Here is a 23248-nt window from a genome sequence, read left to right on the forward strand (position 1 = left end):
TGCTAATGTGGTATACTGTATCCGCTGTTCCTGTTGTGGCCTCCTCTACATTGGGGAAACCAAGCGGAGGCTTGGGGACCACTTTGCAGAACACCTACGCTTGGTTTGCACTAAACAACTGCACCTCCCAGCCACGAACCATTTCAACTCCCACTTCCATTCCTCACATGACGTGTCCATCCTGGGCCTCCTGCAGTGCCACAATGATGCCACCCGAAGGTTGCAGGAACAGCACCTCATATTTCGCGTGGGAACCCTGCAGCCCAATAGTATCAATGTGGACTTCACAAGCTTCAAAATCTCCCCTCCCCCTACCGCATCCCAAAACCAGCCCAGCTTGTCCCCGCCTCCCTAACCTGTCCTTTCTCCCACCTATCCCCTCCTCCCACCTCAAGCCCCACTCACATCTCCTACCTACTAACCTTATCCCACCCCCTTGACCTGTCCTTCCTCCCTCAACTGACCTATCTCCTCCCTAACTCCCCACCTACACTCACCTTTACTGGCTCCATCCCCGCCTCTTTGACCTGTGTCTCCTCTCCACCTATCTTCTCCTCTATGCACCTTCTATCCGCCTCCCCCTCTCTCCCTATTTATTTCAGAACCCCCTTCCCCTCCCCCATTTCTGAAGAAGGGTCCAGGCCCGAAATGTCAGCCTTCCTGCTCGGCCTGCTGTGTTCATCCAGCTCTACACCTTGTTCTCTCAAAAGGAAGCATTTTTGGTTTTGAGGAATGGTTCCTTGCTCACAGATACACAAAGAATTAAGTCAGCCACTTGACCAGGCATTGGCCTCCAGGTACAGCTGCGATGGCATCAATTCCCAAAGCTTGATGATCAGACGCATTGTATTCACCATTTTGAATGTGGGAGGGTCATAAGAGAGGTGGTGATAGTAATCAGTTGATTGTTTCTCCATCAATAGACGACGGCTAATCGATGACGTTGGACCGAACAGTCATACAGTATGGATGTGTGTTGCAAACAGCGTTACATCTCTCCTATCTTGCACTGGCCAGTTCTGGTGATGTTTAAGTTGGCCCTGTAAATGGATACTGACAAGATGTCATTGCCTCTATCTCAATGTTTCTCCTCAGTCGCTTCAGCATTACTCTATTAGTTTTCATGAAACCAATTTTAATGCATACGAGCAAATTTGGGGCATGGGCCTCTAGACCAGTTGAGCACACTACATCCCTGAAGGTTAACCCATCATCCTCAGTGTAGACTGTTCAATTTTGCTGTACACAGATGTTTCAAGTTTTACCAAGAAAGCTTGCTTTATCGCTGTCTGTTTGAGCCTTAGTTAAAATAGTGCACTCAACTTCTTTGTTTGCTGTATCTGTATAGTTCATTGACAGTGACTGCTTACCAGTTTGCCAACCTCATTGCTATTGTATGCGGAGCTGTCCAACTATGGGAACAGCCATGCCATAGAAGTAGCTAGACCTTGGACAGCTTTCAAGATCAAACAGCAAGTCTTTGCTTCACCACTGTCTGCAAAATCTAGGGCACTGAATAACAGATTTTCTACAATATGCCCCTAGATCCAGAAATGCAACAACTGCAATTAATCTACTGCAAATAATCTGAACCTAAAATGATAAAATGGAATAAGCAACAGTGTGTTTTTATTGCGGAACTGCTTCAAAATGTCTGTCTGCAGAAGTTCTGGTGCTATGGAAAAACAAAACACATGTATATACACACACACACACACACACACACACACACACAAAATAAAGCAGGAAAAATAAAGGGAAAAAACATCTTGGATTTGAGAATCCTGCTAGCATATAGCCAAACATAAGCAGAGGGGAAAGGAAATAGCATTGAAATGTATACTTCAAATTATTATAAGAAGAAATTCTCTCAAAAGACTATGCAACACATCGGACTTTTAAAGCTTTCCATTTGTACCTATGCATGATCAGGATTATGTCACAGGGCTGGATTTTCATGGAGTTCAGCTGCTAATGGAAATCTTTCAGAATGATGTGTAGTACACATACATAGAAATCCTACTCCCATTCCAATAGATCCCAGACCTACCTGGGAGCAGGCTATTTTAGATTGAGTAACGTGTACTGTGCTAGGATTAATAAGATCTGGCAGTTAAGGATACTCTGTGATCACAACATGGTAGAATTTCAAATCTAATTTGAGGGAGAATGACATTGGTTTGACTCAGCACTGAGTTCACATGGCCCTGTTAAGTTTAGGTTTCTCTCAAATTTGAAACACATCATCCTACTAGTGAAATGGAATGTGTTGGAATTGGAGGCAGGATTTTGTAGTCCAGGTCCTGCACCATGTTTAAAGACATGTGCAGTCTCCAGGACTTTGAAAATGTAACCCTATTATTTGGTTGTGCCCGAAGATTCATAAAACACCCACAATTTGATTTGTTTTTTTATCGTAATAGACAGGTCACTGCAATCATAGACTTGGTGAAACAGACCTTGATGTGCTACTGTTCATGTCCTGTAATCTTAATTCTTTAAATGGAACTCAATTCATGATTGCCAACTCTGCTTTCTTCACTTGGCTGCAAGCCCATACTTACAAGACAAGCTCACCATTGGCTGACACACACACACGTTATTACACCACAAAGCTCTGACACTGACAATATGTGAATGAATCATAAGTGGTGTCAGTTGGCCATAAATTTAAAAAAAGTCATCTGGAATTTGCAGTACATCTCAAACATTGCAATGTTTTTTTTAAAAAAACATTTGGGTAGAAGCCAAATTCTGCTCATTCACAATATGCCACAGTTACATAATATTATTCTACTTGGCCATTAATTAGTTAATTTTTTGTTTTTAAAACAGCTGTTGGGTAAGCAGGTCTTTCATGCAACATCAGTTCACATATAGGACATCTGATACTTTTGCCAAGTGTTACATTAATTCATGAAGTTACTAACAATTACTACAGAACATGGATCTAGAATCCAAACTGAAAAGCAAAATTTGGCTTTTAACTTTCAGGTGGTTTATTGAAAAAGGAGTTTCAAAAAAAAAAAAAGGAAACTGACAATTCCCATTCACAATGTCATGCATGGTTTATACTGATGGCTCATCATGTCAAAACAGCAAATCGCTAGGGCTTTTGTTGCGCAGTAATAGTCTCCCTATGTCTGGGCCAGGAAGCCTGGGTTCAAGTCTCATGTGCTCCAAAGGTGTGTAATAACATCTCTGCGCAGGTTTATTTTAAAAAATTTCTACAAAGCAACTCATTCAGCAGCTGACTGGAGTTATTTGATTAATAAATAGGTGGGACCGGGAGTGCAGATGGAGCTACAAGACTGAGGAGTCAGTAAACTATACAGAAAGAAAGAAAGGCATCTTGTTTTCTGCCTCATTGACTGATGTGAATCCGACTTGATACACAAACACCTCAGAGGTGAATGAACCATATCTTTTTCAGAAGCTGGTTTCAGTCCACAAAAATTGCAGATGGTCTAAAAATTACCAGCACTGGAATGCGGTTGTCAGTTGTTGCATGTGGGGTCATAACCAGCATCCTCATCCTGTCTCGATAAAAAACAAAAATCTATATTTTTAATTAGCGTGTGAAATCCCAGGATTCTCTCACTACCTCTTACTCCTCCAGTTTGACATTGGTTTGTTCCACCAAGATGGAAAAATCTTAATACAAAATATTCTTTCAGAAAGCCCTGCATCAAATGGTTGAAGGAGCAGTGGGGAAGGCACGATGAAGATTCATCAGCTTCCCTCACCCCACCAAGAATTGGCAGAAAAGGTTAGATCCAGGACGGTTTATCAGATCCAGGTTTCACCCAAAATTCTAGACATCATATGCTTTGTAGCTGCTCTCAGACATTCTCGTTTGTCGGAATTTCAAATCACAAAAAAAGTTTCATTTTTATGAAAGCACCTTTGACAATTACAAGTTCATTTGTTGTTCCGCAGACGTTTCGTTACCATGCTTAATATAGCTATTAATAAACACATTGAACTCGACCCCATATACATTCCACTACGGAGGAAACCCGGAAGTGAGGCAATCCATCGCAATGGACCCCAGAGTTTAAAAACCAGGCGGGAAAACACACAGTCGCTTCATCAGAGGCTGCACTGAGGGTGTTACCAAGCACGGTAACGAAACGTCTGCCGAACAACAAACCAGCTCGGCAAGCCAACCAACCTCAACACCCACAACCCGAGCTACAGATCTACTCCAAAACCTTAGAATTACAAGTTCCTGAGACACAATAAAAATTCCACTATTCATAATTGTAATAAATAGGATATCCTATGATTGTTGAAATAAAAGAGACACATACTGCAAAGCTTCTTTACTTCACCAGTGTGGCCTGAAATTTTCATGTACATGGAGAAGCTTCCTGCCTTAACAAAAATAGCAGTAGGTCCAGAATCACAAGTTCCACCTCCAAATGTGCATCTACTATTTTTGCAGGCAGTAGCAGCTGATTCTGAAATCGTAAATCTATGGTTCACAGACACAAGTGCACATATTAAGATATAGCTGCCTCAGTCAGAGTGGACTTTTGCAAGTGGAAATTTCAAACCATGACTCCTGGGGTTTCGACCAATTGAAGATCCAACATACTGGGGTTCTCAGGAGACACAGGGTACTCTTTGGATCTGGTCGTGGGACACCTTTGGGAAAGGTCAGCAGTCATCTTGGATTGTTAAATGATAGACACGTGTGTCCATAAATTGGGTGCAAATTCAAAAAGATAGTTGTCTAGCTATCAAGGCAATTTGATCTCCTACTTTTCATTTTTTTTTTTAAAAAGGGGACTGTAAACTTTAAAAAAAAAATGTGATGCTATTTTACTGATGACTATTACTGGATTCATGTTAGCATGGGTCTGGGTGGGATGCTCTTCGGAGGGATGGTGTGGACTTGTTGGGCCGATTGGCCTGTTTCCATACTTTAGGGATTCCATGATTCTATGACTGATTTCACAATCTTTCATCATCACAAATGAGATAAATAAGTTTTCCATTTAATTGAGAGCTCCATGTGATTATAAACACGGAATTGGAACAATGACTTCAAATGCTTGTTTCAGGGCTTAAAAAATGTTTAGACTAATGAACAGAATTTTGCAAATGAGAACATTCTTCTCAATAATGAATTTATCAATAGACACTTAAGAACTTTATTTCAATCTCACGATAGGTGCGGAGATATACTTACGGTGGATACCTACGAGTGCAAGGGCAAAGGGTGCTGTGTGGAGAACATAGTGTCATGAACAAACAGAAGAAATCGGTGTAGTCATCATTCAGCCCCTGAAACCAGTCCTCCACTCAAAAGGATCATGGTTGATGTGCCCCAGGTCTTAAAGTCTATTTCATGTCAATTCCTCATGGTCCTTAGCTCCTTCATATTTATTAACTTCCTATTTAAATGCACCCAGTGATCTAGTCTTCACAACTCTCTGGGGTAGAGAATTCCAAACTCTCACTACTCTCTGGGAGAATGAACTGTGAAGGAATTCTGTTTTAAATGAATACCCTTCATTCTGTAACTATGTCCCTAGATCAAGATTCCCCAGGAGTGGAAACATCTTCTCAACATCTACCCTGTCAAGCCCTCTCAGAGTCTTTTCTGCTTCAGTGTTATCTGTTCTTCTTCTAAACTCATGAATAAGAGGCCTAAACTGTTTATTCATTCTTGATAAGTCAGCTCTTTTATCCCATGCATCAGCCTAGTGAAATCTCTCCCTCTCTCCAGATGCCAGTATATCCTTTCATAAATACAGGGACCATAACTTTACACAGTACTCTAGGTGTTGCCTTAGAAACACCTTGTACAATTGTAACAAGACTTCCCTGTTCCTCCTACCAAAGAAGGCCAAAATTCAATTTGGCTTTGTAATTACTTGCTGCACCTGAATGCCACATTTTTGTGTTTCGTGTAAAAGATCACTCGGATCCCCAGGTGCTGCACTTTATTTACTTTTTAAAAAAGTCTCTCGCCATTTAAGAGGCCTTTTCTTATTCTTCCTCTCAAAGTGCATGACTTCACACTTTCCTACATTATGCATCACTACCAAATTTTTGACCACTCATCTGAAATTATTGGCTGGAATGTAGTTCTTTCCTCAAATACTGGTAATGAGGCTGTTTGATTATAAAAAGGTCAACCGTACCCATGTAAAGCTATGCTGATTAAATCATTAGGCTTTGCCAGTGACTAGAACAGATCATGAACAAGTCTGACATAAATTATAGACATGTGCACTTTAAAAAATGCTGGCCATTACAAACAGTCAAACTGATTTTAATACAAGGAAATTCATACGCCCATAATGAGATTGACCAAACTGGCTTCACATAAGGCAAGTTACAAAGAAAAGCCTTGAGATCTAAAGCATCAGAACAGTAAGTGTTGGAAGACAAATCAGCACTTGTAAAAAGACAGGTCATACCAGAAATGATCTACTTAATTGACAAGCACTGACGTTCTACACATTTTTAAGTATTTATTTTTGGTTTACATAAAGATTCAAAAAGCAGACAGTGCAGATTATTCCTGATCAGCTTTTCCTCTACTCACCACTTTCACACACTGGTTCTCCACTTAGTCAAACAGCTTTGCTGACAATATTAGTGTGACTATTACACAACCCCCACCCCCCTCCCCTAGCAAATCCCAACATAGAAGAAAACAAAATCTCTCCTGGTATTGTTCAATTCAGAATTGGCGCTAACCTCAACAGATGCTGCGAAATATTTGTCACTGGAAACATACCTGGGAAACAGGTAGCTAAGTGCTCCATGAGAGCCTCCTGTGTGACTGGCTTCCTTGATGCATTCATTGCTGAGATGGCCAAGCAAAGTATTTCCCCAAGAGGAATAAACTGGGACTGGCTAATGGGGGACATACTGATTGGTGAGACATCACCTACGGATCAGAAAGAGATACAAACTCAATTAGGTTCACAGAATAAACTACGACTTTTTTTTTGGTTTAAAAGCCATGCAACGTCCACAGATCAAACAAACTTGTCATAAAAAGAAATAATATTCAGTGTCAACATTAACTATGTAATCACATCAAAATAAACCACGCATGAAAAGTAACAAATATTGGAAAACCGTATAAATCTGACACAAACAGCTGGCAAGTGAATCACATACACCTACTCTGTAACTCCCTGCTCTTAACTATATGCTAATGAAAATACCAATAAAAACAATGCAACTACATTAGAACCATAAACAGTATACATACAGAACAGCACCATTTCTTTTGTTCAGAAAACTGTTTTGAAATGGGTCAAGAGTGAAATTTGTATCAGGCTCTACTCAACTGATTCTCCATGCAAGACTGAGATCAAAAGAGTCCAACTCTGGGTCTTGATAAGATATAGAGATGATGTGTTTGAGCTAATTAGATAAATGCTCAACTAGACAATGTAACTTGAATAAACTACATCTTTTGTTAAGAGAAGTGCCTCTCCATGTTAAGACTCAATAGTTTATCCTCTGCCACTTTTAACCAACTAGCCCTTAGACTCCGTATGGAAAAAAAGGATTAGTGGATGTACTCTATCCAAATTACAAGCTGTGGTTGGTAACACAACGTACAACATGGTGATCAACAGTGGAATCATTGCATAAATACATCGAGGTAACAATATTGGAAATAAAATCCATTTGACTCAGGAGAAAACAAATTCAAAAGCAAATAGAAGCGAGCATTCCATTTTAAAGAATTCTCAGCCAGCTAGTGAATTGGGTTAAGCATGGAAACAGTCTTTAGTACTTGTGGAAGAATCAAGAACACTAAAAGTAGAACTAGAGGTGAAAAATCTTCACTTCAGAGTTGGTAAGGAGACGCAGGAAAGACAATGTAGGCTAGTACAGGTAGTTCTGCTATAACGTGTGTTTTGTTAACACGAATTGCCTATAATGCAATTGACAAATAGTGGACTGTCTGGATAACATGAACTTTCTGCTGTGCAGGTATAGTGATTTTCTATCGTGATTTCCCTATAACACAATTTTCTACGGTACGAGGTCACATAAGAAAGCAATTATCGCGTTAGAGGAGAACTACCTGTAAAAGTAAAGAGACTAGTCTTCCTTAACAGATATAAAGTCCTTAGAAAAGGAAGGATCTGTAGGTTGCATCCTGATTCAAGGTTTAGCTCAGAGCTCTGGGAACAAAGTTAAAGATCCTGGCAGATAAAAAGGAAATAAGTATCTTTAAAATTGCACATATAAAGGACCAGGAGAAATAGAAGGTCCAAAAAAGAAGGCAATTACCATTTACAACAAGAGAAGCCACCACGGCAAGTGCACTCCATGAGGCATAGCTACATTAATAACAAAGGTTATCAAATTAATCTATACCAAGCTTGCAGGATCAGGAACAAAGCACTGATTAATAGTGATGAAAAAGGACAATTTAAGATATTCTGAAGTCAGAACTTGATGGAAAAAGAAAAGGAGAATTTTAAGATGGTGACCCCAATGGGAGGTTCATAACTTTAAACTGCAGGTTGTGTGAGAATAATTATTAAAAAAAGGTCACAGCCAAAGTTTATCTGAAAATTTGAGACCATGCATTAGGCCATGAAAAAGGTAAGAAGCATCCATGTGGCAAATGAAGAAATGGCTAAACTTCACGTAGGTTTCAGACAGTGAAAACTCCATTTTGCCCACTGAAGGCAGGAAACCAACAGTTTGAGAGGAAGCATAACAGTGAAACAATATTGTTATAATACGAAAATTTAAAACTTTATTAGACGGAAACACTGTGGCAGTTTAAGAGCATGGAGAGACTTTAAAGACAAGACAATTGAAACAGCATTAAGACACTGCAAGATCAAAAGCTTAAAAGACATCAAATTACAAACAGCACTGGAATGCTGCATATTTGGAGCAGCCTTAAAATATTAAGAACAGATAACCACATGAGAAACCAATGGCAGGAGCAATAATACCAGAGATTTGATATCTGAAAGGGGTCACAATGGACACCTGATGGGACACCACAGTTAAGACACAGAATTTCTTTAAAAATTAAGTTTAGAAATGAGCAAGTTAGTTATAGTCAATAGGACCTACAGCTGATGACGCAAGAGCCAAAATATAAAAAAGCATAAATGCTTTTGAAGAAATTCTAACAGCTTTTGATAAATAATTTAATCTAATAATAAATTTCTTGCTCTTTCAAGAATTAACAGAAGAATTCAGCATTCAGGAAAATCAGATAATTTTAATGACATCTAGAGATTAGTGAGCCATTGCGATTATGGCACTTTCAATTCAGAATTTGTAAGAGACAGTATTGTTAAAATTATTTATGAGTCTGTCACATTTATTATAGGCAAAAAGGAACATCTAAGTTTGCAGGAAGGTCTCCAAATTGTCCTGGAAGTAGAAACCAGATAGACTTAGACAAATCCTGAGGGGGTAAAAAAAAAAGGGGACAGACTTAGTACAGGACCCAAAAATAAAAAACCTATCCACGTTAGAAGCTATGAACATTCACAGGCAGGTGCGAGAAGCCATAGTAAAAAAAAAAGTGGGCTAAATTGCAGATATTAAGAGTCAGTGTCAGCACTGTGAACCAAAAAGCTGAAAAAAAGAACACAAATAGTGCCCACTATGACAAAGGAATGTCATCTATAAATCTATGGGTCACTTTTAGACGACATGGCCGGCACGGACGAGTTGGACCGAAGAGTCTGTTTCCGTGCTGTGGAACTCTAGCACAGTTTCAGAGTTCTCTATTTATTTAAGGATGGCAGTCTTCTTCCTGAAAGGACGTTCGTAAAGCTGATCGGTTTTTACCGACAGTGATTAAATTGACTCTTAATTGCAGATTTTTATTGAATTCAAATTCCTCCATCTGTTGTGGTGGGATTTGAACCTAGGTCTCCAGGATATTACCTGGGTCTCTGGATTAAACAGTCCAGCGATAATACCACAAGGCTGTCATCTCCCCTCACAGCAGAAAGCCAAATGTTTACGAAGATGCTAATGTGTTTGAAACTCCACCGCTAGATAAAAGATACCACAGCCATTCTTAGGGGAAGTTCATAATTCATCTGACCAGAGTTTGACAGAGCTGGTTTATGCCAATGGATACCTAATTAAATTTTAAGTCTTGATATAGGAATGAATATAACCGTCTTGTCAGATCATGGCTGAAGAAACAGAAGTTAACGTCTACACAGATTAAACTACATGGTGCAGGTGGAACAACTAACATTATAGTTCTGAAGAAGAGTGACTGGGTCAAAAATGTTAACTTTGATTTCTCTCCACAGATGGGCTGCTGGACCTGCTGAGCTTTACCAGCAATTTGTTTTTTGTCCCAAGATTATAAGTATGCTACAAGCAATAATGCAAACAGCATAAAAGAGTTGAAAATGTGCACTTAATTCACAAGCAAAACTTCTCTGTTGAGCCCCCATGCATTTCTTGATGCACACATCTTTGCAGTAGCAGAAGAAATTCCACACGTTCCAAGGGAATGACTGTTCCGAAACAAACCACTTGTTGACTGATCAGTAATGGGGCAAAATGGTGGAAGATATCATGGTGGGTTCCTAGTGTCATGGTGAACTGTTAGAGAAGAAATAAACAGTTGCGATTACCTATGTTGGCAAAAATAGAGAGAGCTATTTCCGGTCTACAATGAAGGAAGACTGCGACATTATGGAGGTTGATAGGAATGGAAAACATTTCCTCATCAATTCAGATGACAAAAAAAAAAAAAAATCAATAAAGTTTGCCAGAAGCAGCAAATACTGGGAATAACAAATGAGCATTACAACCCATATGGGCTCATTAATGAATTTCCAATTGATGTTGTTCACACAGCAAAACGCGTGCTGAACTAAAACACAGTAGATTTAAACTTGGATACCAGATATGGGGTGACCCAAGTTCAATGTTTCAATCCCTTGTCTTTCAAAAGAATTGTCAACACCAATGTCATAGATAATGCTACATAAGAAGCAATCCTGTAGCACCATAAGAAGACACGTTAAAATGTCTTGTTCACTAGGAAGACAACCACAAGAGAGTGAATACAGGCATCCAATCCACTAATAAGTTGAAACAAAATAGTTTACACATTTCAATTGATTTATTATTGTCACATGTACTGCGATGATGAAAAAAAGTTTTGTTTTGCATAGTATACAGGCAAATTGTATCATACAAAGGTACTTCAGGGTAGCAGTACAGCGTGCAGAACACAATATTACAGCTACACAGCAAGCGTGAGGAAGTGCAACAGAGTGATCAGAATTAACATTTGAGAGGTCCGTTCATATGTTTGATAACAGCAGGGAAGCAGCTGTGGTTGAATCTATTTATATTGTGTATTCAGACTTTTATATCTTCTGTCTGACAGAAGAGGGTCAAAGAGAAGAAAAGGAGGAGTATAACTGGGGTGGAGGGGGTCTTTGATTAATGTTGGTTGCTTTCCTGAGGCAGCAGGAAGTGTAGATGGAGTCAATGGATGGAAGGCTGATTTGCATGATGAACGCCATGGACAGATGATGTATGTGTTCATGATTCTATAGTTTCTTGTGGTCTTGGGCCGAGTAGTTGCCATACCACGCCCTGATACATCCAGATAGATGCACCATAGAAAGCATCCTATTAAAAAAACCGGCAAAAGTCCTCGTGGACATGAATTTCTTTAGCCTCCTGGGCTTTCTTGGCTGTTGCATTGACATGGTTGGACCAGGAGAGACTATTGTTGATCACTCCCAGGAACTTGATGCTCTCGACCATCTCCACCTCAGCACCATTGATGCAGACAGGGGTGTGCCCTCCACTTTGCATCCTGAAGTCAATGAGTAACTCTTTCATTTTGCTGACATTGATGGTGAGATTGCTGTCTTTACACCATGCTGCTAAGCATTCAATCTCTTTCCTGTGTTGTGTTGGTGTCGTTTGGGATCTCATATACAATGGTGGTGTCGTCAGCAAACTTGTAAATGGCATTGGAATGGAATTTGGCCACGCCATCGTGAGTGTATAAACAAGTATAGCAGAGTGCCTGAGTACGCAGCCTTGCAGGGCACCAGTATTGAGGATAATGGTGGTGGAGGAGGTGGTGTTGTTGCCTAGTCTTACTGATTGCAGTCTATGGGTCAGCAAGTCGGAAGATTCAGTTACAGAGTGGGGGAGCGGAGACCTAGGTCAGGGAGTTTAGACAGGAGTATGTTTGGAGTAATGGTGTTGGAGGACAGAACTGTAGTCAATAAGTAGGAGCCTGACAAAAAGGTATCCTTGTTATCCAGATGTTCCAGGGATGAGTGTAGGGCCCGGGAGATGACGTCTGCTGTGGACCTGTTGCACTGGCAGGCGAACTACGAGGGATCAAGGCAATTTAGTAGGCTGGAGTTAATGCGCGCCATGACTAATCTCTCGAAGGACTTTATAATTCTGGGAAGTCAAAGCCACTGGGTGGTAGGTATTGAGGCACACTGCATGGTTTTTTTAATTTGGCACCAGGATGGTGGTGGTCTTCTTGAAGCAGGTGCAGATTTCAGATTGTAGCAAGGAGAGATTAAAAAAGTCTGTGAATACTCCCACCAGCTGGTCCGCACAGGATCTGAGTGCACGGCCAGGGACTCTGTCTGGGCCAGTCACTTTCCATGGGTTCACTCTCAAGAACATTGATCTAACATCTGCAGCAGTGACCATGGGTCCAGATGCATCCGAGGCTGTTGGGATGGGGGACATCGTTTCACTGACCTTCTGTTCAAAGCAAGCGTAGAATGCATTACTTTCTATACCGTAGTCCTCAAGCTTCGATTTCTGCTTGTAAACCGTGAGGAGAGTATAGCATTGTAATCTGATTTTCCAAAATGCAGATGGAGAGGGAATGGTAGGCAGCTTTGATGGTTGTATAGCAATGGTCAAAGATGATCAGATCTCTGGTGGGATAGGAGACGGCTTGATGGTATTTTGGTAGCACATTCTTAAGGTTGACGTGGTTGAAGTTACCGGCTATGATGAATAAGGTCTTGAGGTATTCTGTCGCAAGACTGTTTGTAGTTTTACATACTTCATCAAGTGCACTCTTTACTTCTGCACATAGACAGCTGCAGGATAGTGGAGATAAACTCATGCAACAGCCAATAGGGATGGCACTTTACTATAAGAGGTTCTAGATCCGGGGAGTGTAACTCGCCAGGGTCGCCATGTCTGAGCACCAGGTGGTGTTGATTAGGAGGCAAATCCCACTGCCCCTTGCCTTGCTCAAGTACGCCGAGCGGTCATAGACTAGAATCGCTACAGGGCAGAATTAGGCCATTTGGCCCGACGTGTCCACACCGACTCTCTGAAGAACATCAGACCCAGACTCGAACCCCAGCCAATCCACTCAACCTACATATCCCTAGACACAATGGGGAATTTAGCAAGGCCAAGCCACCTAACCTGCACATCGATGGAATGTGGGAGGAAACTGGAGCACCCAGCTGAAACCCACGCAGAAATGAGGAGAATGTCTGTGTGTACTTCGCACAGTCGCCAGAGGCTGGAATTGGACCCGGGTCCCTGGCGCAGTGAGGCAGCAGTGCTAACCACTTAGCCACCATGCCACCCATTCGGTGAACTGAGAAACCTCAGGCTGTAAGGCACAGCCAGATGAAGGAGTGAGCCATGTCTCTGTAAAACAGAGCACACAGCAGTCTCTCAATATAAAAACTGAAAAATACTTGAATGTGTAAGATGTAAACCAAGGGGAAAAGAATGTATAGTTCTATCAAGTAATAGTCCTGACAGGGCTAATGTTGAGATTATATTAGGTTCCACCAATCTGATAATCTCTCACAATGTTGAATGGAGAACTGATGGGGTCAGACATGTCATCTCTTTCTCCTTTCAGTCTTAATGATAATACATTATTATTCAATGTAACTTGTACCTCTTGCTATCATGCAATAAACTACACCTTGTCAAGTACCTCTTCTGTTCAAGACTAAATAGTAATAGTTTATTGTTAACCAATTAGAAGCATAGACTCAGCATAGAAAAGGAGGACCGTTGGCAGTACTTTAAGCCAGCCATAAGCCTAATATATTTAATACCGCAACGTGAGACAATGCCCAAATTCTAAATTAGTTACCATCATTGACAAATACAGGTTGCTTGGTGAGAAAACAAAAAAAAAAATAGCATTCCGATTCCTAATTGGCATTCAGCCATCTCCACTGCAAGCGCTTGCACAGTTAGGATCAGGTTCACTTATGATTTATTTGCAGTTTGATATACTACTACTACCAGTGACAAACCCACACATGAACAATGACCAACTTGAACAAGATGCTGGACTGCTTCCACCATTGGGAGTACAATAGTACCCCAGCATCAATCTCTTTTTCAGCAGAGGATCAAAATTGGAGCAATTCCAAGTGGGGAACTTCAGGGAAGAGAGTGCAGTGTATCTAAGGAATAGTTTAGAACAATAAATGCCTACTAGAAGTCATTTTTTTTGGTCATTGTTAACACAGTTAATTACAAGTAGGATTGTGAAAATATGTTTTCAGAGACTAAGTTCATTCCTGCAAAGCTCTCCAAGTGTGATGCTATTAGAAAGGCTGGTTTAAGAAACCCCTTTTATGGCAGATGCTCAGGATTGACAAGGTACAAATATATATGTTATTTTCATTGAAGTTGCGAAGAGTCTAGTGCTATGACATACCAGCGTAAACTGAAAGTTGCAACATTATGAGTTTTGTGTTCTAATCTATAAATTCTCACCCCTGTGACAAAACAGTTTTGTTCTCTTGTGCACTGAGACACTATTATTCTTCTTTCTTATTGACAACCTCCGGCACCAGTACAATTTGACCTACAACCATGGATTTTCCACAACAGAAATGAGGCAAAAAGTAGACAAATACAGACTGATAAACCATTTTAAAATTATATAGATGTGCACTTGTCTCTCATTGCCTTTATATTTTTCTAATATGAGAGAACAAGCTCAATGGTTCTAAACTTACATGTCCAAAATCAAACTGAGAACTTCAAAAGTTACCCAAAAATGTTTTATATAGGCAAATCATTTGTTAGTCTTATCAGGTAATGTGTACTTCATTTACATTTCTCACTTTCCTGACGTTTTTATTAAATTTCACCTGCATTACAGAGTGCTTTGCAATTGTTATATATTGCACAAATGGCAAGTTTATGACATTTTAATTTATTCACCAAAAGGTCTATTTGCCAGTTGGTGTGTAATAAAATTCTGGAAACTAAACCATAGGCACTTAAAATCACAAAGTGAGTTAGGGATTAGCACTCCATTCTTTGCTAGCTCACAATGCTACATTTGGAGCGTATTTCCATGCTTGTTATACCGTAGAGAGTTAGAATATTATAGCTTAATGTGGAGACAGCCTTACTGGAGAAAAGTCAGGTCAGCATTAATTAGAGTTTTCCCCTTCTCTGTTTACCTTTTGCAGTTGGCAAAAGTGTTGAAATAATGGAGTTTTTGTCTCTAATGTTTAAAACCAGGGAGAAGTTGAAATTCCACAGATTCCAGTAAGATACTGGCGGAACGACAGGTCTAAAAATTTTTTAAAAAGCAACTTAACGGCATAAGTAAAAGCCAGAGGCACAGCCATGACAATTTTGAAAGGATTTCCTGCTATTATGTGCAGCTTCTGTGCTCGTGTAAAATCATACCAAAAATACATTTAAATTAAGAAATTAATATCAACAGCGTGCAGCTAAACTGCAAAATGTAATTTGGGTTTGATTATTTATTCATCTATATTTAAGTTGTTAAGGATTCAAGAATTTTGGAAGTCTTTATTATAACATTACAGCAGGAGCTTCTTGCATTTAGTATAGCTTTAAAGTAGCAAAATTATCCAAAATACTTTGCAGATTCATAATGGGATAAAAAGTGCTAAGGCAAGGCAGAGCTGACAATGGGAGAGAAACAACTAAGAATTTTGTCACAAAATTCTTTAAAAAGGATATTAAAAAGAAGAGGAAGATGAAAAGACAGTGGAATTTACAGAAAGAAATTGAAAAGCATTGCATCTAGATGACTGAAGGAACAAGAGTGGTACAACCCACTGAAAATTTGGTTATTTATTGAAATATTATTTGCAGAATTTGTTCACATACAAAGCTGGCCATTAAAACAGTGAACTGAGTGATTAGGTGAACGTTCATTTCACTGAAGGCTACAGCATGAAGTGTTTTGTTATAGGTATTAATGGAGGATAGGACTTTGCAACTTCTAAATGAAAGTTGATTGATGTTGAAACAGTGGAAAATGCAAGGTATCTCCTGGCAAGACAAAGTGTACCAGGATGCAGGGATCCCCAACATGTTTGACCTAGAGTCGAAGATGAGGCCACTGGCTGGGTCAGGTAGGCCAAACGAATGATGGTCACAATGGTATGTTTGCTATCGGAACAAGATCAAGACCAATAGGTCATCTGTTCCGTGATACAAGGGTGGCTGCAATCGAGTCCTCAAGTTGCTTAGGATCATAGTCAGTGCATTGAAATCCTTGCTGGTGACCAGAGTGCCTGGAGGCAAGTGGGACATGAGAAAAGCAGCACACAAAAGAAATGATTAGCTGGCAACAGGAAAAAGAAGATTCTGCAGGAAGTTAACTGATGTTTTCCTTGAGCCAACTCCATTCAACTGCGCCAGCTGTGGTAAGGACTAATTTATTAATCCGCCTCTCCAGCCACAACAGACAATGTCCAATCCAGAAGTGATATATACCCTAGGACTCTGATAGCATCCATCTGTCTCAAAACAACAGAGGGTAAACTAGGGTTTTAAGCAGAATGGTTTTCCTCTGCAACAAAGCTGTTTGGGCCTAATATCTTCTATTCCATTCAGCCTATCTCATGCTCATATTCAAGTCATAGCTCAGCCTAAATTTTTATCCAAGACAACAAACTGCACTGTAAATAAATGGCAAGTTTTATCAACTCTACTAGAAGTATTATCCAATAAGCAGTTAATAATTCCTGCTCTCAGGCAAAGATGGTACATTTCCTTGCTAATCCTTTCAATTAAGCTTACTGCATTGCAGTCACTACCTTATTTATCTGATTTTCCAGTGGCAATGTGATGAAAGGACTCTATTGAGGTCTCAGGAGGAGGACAGTTATATGTTGCAGAATAAATGACTAGTTGTTATTTCCTAATTGTGATGAAAAAAAATGGATTTTTCAAAAATAAAAAAAAACAGGTCATGGTTTGCTAATATTCCATAACAGAATTATAGTCCCAGGATAGAACAGATCTGTGATTCTTCCATCAGGACACAGGACTCAGGCAAGACTGCATATGCTGTGGTGACAAAGAACGCACACATTCAAAGAAGCACTCTGCTTCATGCTTGAGTGACCAAAAGCAGCAATCAGTCTCAAAAAGGTGGCATTGCCGGAAGAGGAGGAAATAGTTTCAACTAGAGGTTGTGTATTATCCAGGACTTGGTGAGGCTCTGAGATAATCACATCGCTGTTCCTGCCACTTCAAACCTGGAGTTATAAAATTGCTGTGGTTTCATTATATGGACGGATTGAATCCAGATTCTGTAACACTGCTAAAGTGGAGTTGCTGAAAAATGGTCATTTTTCATTTATACTTTAAAATTTGCAGCACTACAAAAATTCACATTACAACACAAGGGCCCCTCACCTTCCAAAAAGCAGGGAGCTTATCTTACTATTTTACATGGTGATGATTTTGCAATTATGTGCAGATTTCCCTCCCTGGTGGGCTCCCCTCACTATCACTCCTTTCTCCTGTTCACCTTGCTCCCAACACGTCACCTGGGGAAGGGTCCTTCCCAGAGATAGTAGACAAAGTTCCTGCTGCACCTGTTCCCTCCCATTTTCTGCTCCCTATCAACACCTCCTTGTTCAAGTTTCAGGCATGCAGCCCCTATTCTAGCTCTGCCAAGGGCACATCCACAGGAGGGGAGACATGCAGCAAATATGGAGAGAGAAGTCATACAGAACAGAACCAGATCCTTCGGTCCAACTCGTCCAGGCAACCAGACATGACAATCTGACCTGGTCCCATTTGCCAGCATTTGGCTCACATCCCTCTAAACCTTCCTATTCATGTAACCATCCAGATACCTATCAAAATGTTGTAATTGCACCCACCACTACCACTTCCTCTGGCAGCTTGTTCCATATGCGCACCAACCTCTGTGTGAAAGAGTTACACCCCAGGTCCTTTTTAAATCTTTTCCCCTCACACTTTAAACCCATGCCCTCTAGTTTTAGGCTAAAAGACCTTGGTTATTCACCCTATCTGTGCTCCTCATGATTTTATAAACCTCTAAGGTCACCCCTCAGCCTCTGAAGCTCCAGGGAAAATAGAGTCTAATCAGCCTCTCCCTAAAACTCAATCCCTCCACTCTCAGCTACATCCGTCTAAAACTTTTCTGTGCCCCTTCAAGTTTAACAACACCTTTCCTACAGAAGGGTGAAACACCTTGCCCAAATCTCCCTCGCTGCATGTCTTGTAGAGAGAACAGCAGCACATGCACGGTGGGCCAAACTTGTGAACACAAGCACAGGAGACCCAGAACTGGTCTGACTAGAAAAGCAGAGTAAAAAAAGTTAATCCTATGTTGATTTAAAGCCAGCTGTGTGCTGATCATTTAAAAGGTTCACTGATGCCTGGGCAGTACGTTAATAAGGAATGTACCCCTTCTTTTGCAGGGCGGGCAGACTCGGTAAATTGCTTGCATGATGGCAGGTAAAATTGCGGCCATCTGTCTGAATGACAATGAAGCTATTTATGAATGTAACAGTACACCTCACTTCATCTCTGAAAAGACAGGTGATGCTGGGGATTGTAGCTTAGGGGGCCTGCAGTTTTACTAAAGCATTTCACTAGTGTTCATTATCTTGTTTTCCTGGCTCAGAAATGTTTCTTGAATAACATTTCAGCACCTTGGTGATAAAGACTGTACGTCAGACTTTGACAAATTCTCTGTTCAATACTTTCATCTGATCCCCCTTTGGAAGACCTGCCCTTGGTTTTTCTTTGCTGCATTATGCAATTCAGTGAAGACTTTGTACTTCAATGCTGCACTTTGGATTAATCTGCTATCTCACATTGCAGTGCTATTGCCATGCTGCTTTGCATGCAGGAACAGGCAGATGCGTCAAAAAGGGTGCACCTCGGGGCTCTTAGAGCTCACTCACTCTGCACCTACCTGAACGCTCACAGCATCCCTGCATTGCCTTTTTATGTGTTGCCACATCATTCAGAGCTGATAGGCTTCTGTCTTGCCTTGCTTTTTTGCAGACAAAGCCATGCAGCGCATCACGTTCGCAAGTCATCGGTCAAGGAGCGGACATGATACTTTATCGCACCATGCTGTGTCAATGTCACAGAGACACAGATTCATACAGTACGGAAGATGCCTTTTGGCCCATCGAGTCTGTACTATCAAAAATACACTACTTTCCCACTGCAGCATGTGCCAGCATTTTCTGCAGCAGACACATGGAATGTGCTTAACCATATGGCCATATCTCAAAGTTTAATGGTCCTCAGCCTACTCTTGGGGGAAATCAGCACAGTAAGTCAAGGGCATTATCTGACAGCAGACCAGGTGCATAGATATGATCAGCATCAGGGATTCTGTATCATTCCCTAAACTGTAATGGGCCATAGTCAGTCCTACAGATCCAGCACAATCAAACAGAGACCAGTCAGGAATCTGGATACTCATCAGTCAAGACTGCCCTTTGGTCATGGGGTAGGCCATGGTTAGTTTTAAATACAAACATTTTATGGTACACTGGGAGTTAGGGATGGAGTAACACTCCCTTAGACAGGGGTCAAACATGGTATTGTGCTATGGTTGGGTAATCTGTTAACAGGATTCTTGTTGCTACAGTGACAACATTGACATGTAAGGTGCGATGTAAATAGTAATACATTTATGTATGTAGCATCACCCATTTCACATGTGCTCTCAGAGGCTTTTCTCTCGCTCCCCCAGCCACTAAGACAACGGCTCAGTGGTTAGCACTGCTGCTCACAGCTCCAGGGACTTGGGCTTGATTTCATTCTCAGGCGACTGTCTGTCTGGAATTTGCACATACTTCCACGTCCAAGTGGGTTTCCTCTGCGTCCTCTGGTTTCAGGTTAGGTGGATTGCCCATAGTGTCCAGGACCATATCTCAAAGTGGGTGGAGTCGCCATGAGAAATTCAGGGCTACGGGGATTGGTTAGGGTGGTGGGTCTGGGTGGGATGCTCGGAAAGAAAAAAGGAGGCGGAGAACGCGCCCCCATTTAAATATCAACAGAATGGGAGGGTGGAGTACGTCAAGTTCTTGGAGTGATGATAACCGACAACCTGTCTTGGACTTCCCACATAGATGTGACGGTCAAGAAGGCACAACAACGCCTCTTCTTCCTCAGGAAATTTGGCATGTCCATAAGTTCCCTCACTAACTTCTACAGATGCACCACTGAAAGCATATTGTCCAGGTGCATAACGGCCTGGTATGGCAACTGCTCTGTCCAAGACTGTAAGAAACTACGGAAGGTGGTGTGCACAGCCCAGGCCATCACGGACACCAACCTTCTATCCATGGACTCCATTTACATCATTCACTACTACGGAAAGGCGGCCAACATCAAAGGCTCATAGCACACTGGTAATGAACTCATAGAACCTCTTCCATCAGGCAGAAGATACAGAAACCTGAGCATACGGACCAGCAGGTTCAGGAACAGCTTCTTTCTGGCCATTATTACGCTGATGAATGGACTCTGGAGCCTCAAGTAATGCTGATCTCGCTAACATTGATCTTGCCCAGCACATGCCCTGTGCAATGTAACCTGCTCTGTCTAAGTCTTTTTAGAACCTCTGATCTATACATCCTTGCTTACTATGATCTGCCTGTACAACTCGTAAACAAAAGCTTTTCACTGTACTCCGGTACAGGTGACAGTAAATCAATTAAAAACAACACTATTGGATACATACAAAATGAAGTAAATAAAACAGCAAAATTGCAGGAGCTAACTCACTGGAGGTCATGGAGAGAAACCCTCCACATAGCTCCCTGAAACTGATACTAAACCAATTTTTGGCAAAATTCAGGTCCATTCGAGTTTAAAAAAAAAATTAGTGAATTTTTGTCTGGTAAGCAGGTATGTTATTCTATAGAACATAGAATTTCTTTCTATGGCAAGCTCGGAAGGGTAGATTAGGTGGACAAATGACCTTCTTCTACCCAAGAGATTAATCTGTTGCAAGAAAACTACAAATGCATCTCCTTTTGCACTTGCTGTTGCCAGCCGAGTGTGCTGTGAACCATGATTTTCCTCTAATTCTAACATTTTCAGCCAGCCAGTCTCTGTAACACTTGCAGGATTTATTGCTTAATGCTCACAAAACAGAGTATAAGTTTTCTGCTTATGCTTTACAAAAATAAGCAAGTGCAGATTTGTAGTCCCAGAACAGGATCATTTCCCCAAATACCAGGTCATTTATACTAAAAGGAGAACCATATGTCTCTCTCAACCCTGCACCGCTGTATAACCTGGGTTACAAATTTAAGTCGTCTGCATTTGTAAGCTAAAAACATCCCTAATTATTGCAATGTTCATATTATTTTATACTTTGATTGATACCTTGCTAACTTTCTTTAAAACCATGTCTTTTCTCAATACGATAGCCACTACAATGCTTTTTTTAAAAAAAGTTGTTGTGTAGGAATTTAAAGTATGAAGTCCAAATGACATTCCTGTGGCAACACAAATGACTGTGGGTGCTGTAGAATGAAATGCTAACTGGTTTTCTCTTTACCAGCACCATTAAACTTTTATATCCTGGACTTGAGCTGTAACACCAGCAACATCTCACAATTACAGGCACACTGATGTGCCGTAAAATTGTGTGCATGCAACTGCGCACTTGTCTGTTTGCGTGGCTCTGAAATATCATGTGGCAACACGGTATATCATGTGGCAAGGGCGGCACGGTGGCTCAGTGGTTAGCATTGTTGCGTCACAGTGCCAGGGACCCAGGTTTGATTCCACCCTTCTCCCAGTGTCTGCATGGGTTTCCTCCCACAGTCCAAAGACATACAGGGTAGGTGGACTGGCCATGCTAAATTGCCTGTATTGTCCAGAGATGTTTAGGTTAGGTGGCTTAGACATGGGGAAATGCAGAGGTGGTGGGATACTGTTTGGAGGGGCAGTGTGGACTTGTTGTCTGAATGACCTGTTTCCACACTGCAGGGATGCTGTGATTCAAACAGGACAGGTTCTGGTGGTGGACTGATCAAAATTCCTCCTTCAAATCAACACTGCACAAAATAAAATGCAAAATTGCTGCTCATTCACCACACCTGTTATTTTTGGGATTGTACTGTGTGTAAATTGGCTGCTGTATTGTTTACATTTGAATGATTGCACTTTAGGATACCCTACAGATATTGAAACTACTGAAGGCTCCATTCATCACTACCTTCTGCACCCTTTAAATTCAGTGCACTGCAAAAAAAATGACTGCCCAAGTTTAGTACTATTTCCTCTTAGTTCAATGAGCCTTCCCACCACAGTGAAAAGTTTATTGGCAGAAAATTGGTCAGGAGAGCTTCTTTCTAATTGTCAGCTTTCTGTTTGTTGCCAGGTCAATCTGCAAGTTGGCTGTAGGATAGACTAGTGAGTACAAGACAGTTAACCACTGCTGGCCAGTTGCCCAAAACCCATCTGGCTGGGTAATATGTCTCCCTATCCGTAGAAGAACTTATGACTTGGAATTACTGCACAATAAACAATTTTAGGGAAAGTGAAACATTGGACCAACAGGCACAGTGACCACAATGTAGGATTCAATAGTTTAGAAATTTGTAATATCTTCTAGACATTGTCACAAACAGAAATACGGCACTGCCACCCTATTCCAACATTTATAAAATTTTTGTTGTCTTAATTCTGATCAATAAGTAATGCACAACAATCAATATAGTAACATTTGTTTGCGATTGCGTATCTGTAGGGAAATATTTGAGTAATCAAATGGCTCAAAATGAAAGGTCAATTTAAAACAAAACAGAGGCCATTTGGTCTAGTTCATCCCCACAACACAACCTTCTCCTATCTAACTACCTCAAGTAATTTACAATGTTATTGCTAAAATTGGTTTGCATTCTCTTAGGTTTTGGAGTAGATCTGTAGCTCGGGTTGTGGGTGTTGAGGTTGGTTGGCTCGCCGAGCTGGTTTGTTGTTC

General features: G+C 40.9%; 1 protein-coding gene across 2 annotated transcripts in view; it reads right to left on the reverse strand.

The window, feature by feature from the left end:
* The window catches only part of LOC109928509 (storkhead-box protein 2), a 292089-nt gene that overhangs the window by 16653 nt on the left and 252188 nt on the right, over nt 1-23248 (reverse strand). For both annotated transcript variants that reach the window (XM_020528489.2, XM_048595325.1), the window contains exon 2: nt 6758-6910. In XM_020528489.2, the coding sequence (XP_020384078.1) occupies nt 6758-6910 (153 nt within the window). The remainder of the gene's footprint in view (nt 1-6757; nt 6911-23248) is intronic.

Source organism: Rhincodon typus, chromosome 3 (genome assembly GCF_021869965.1).
Source record: "Rhincodon typus isolate 14 chromosome 3, sRhiTyp1.1, whole genome shotgun sequence".
NCBI classification, from domain to species: Eukaryota; Metazoa; Chordata; class Chondrichthyes; order Orectolobiformes; family Rhincodontidae; genus Rhincodon; species Rhincodon typus.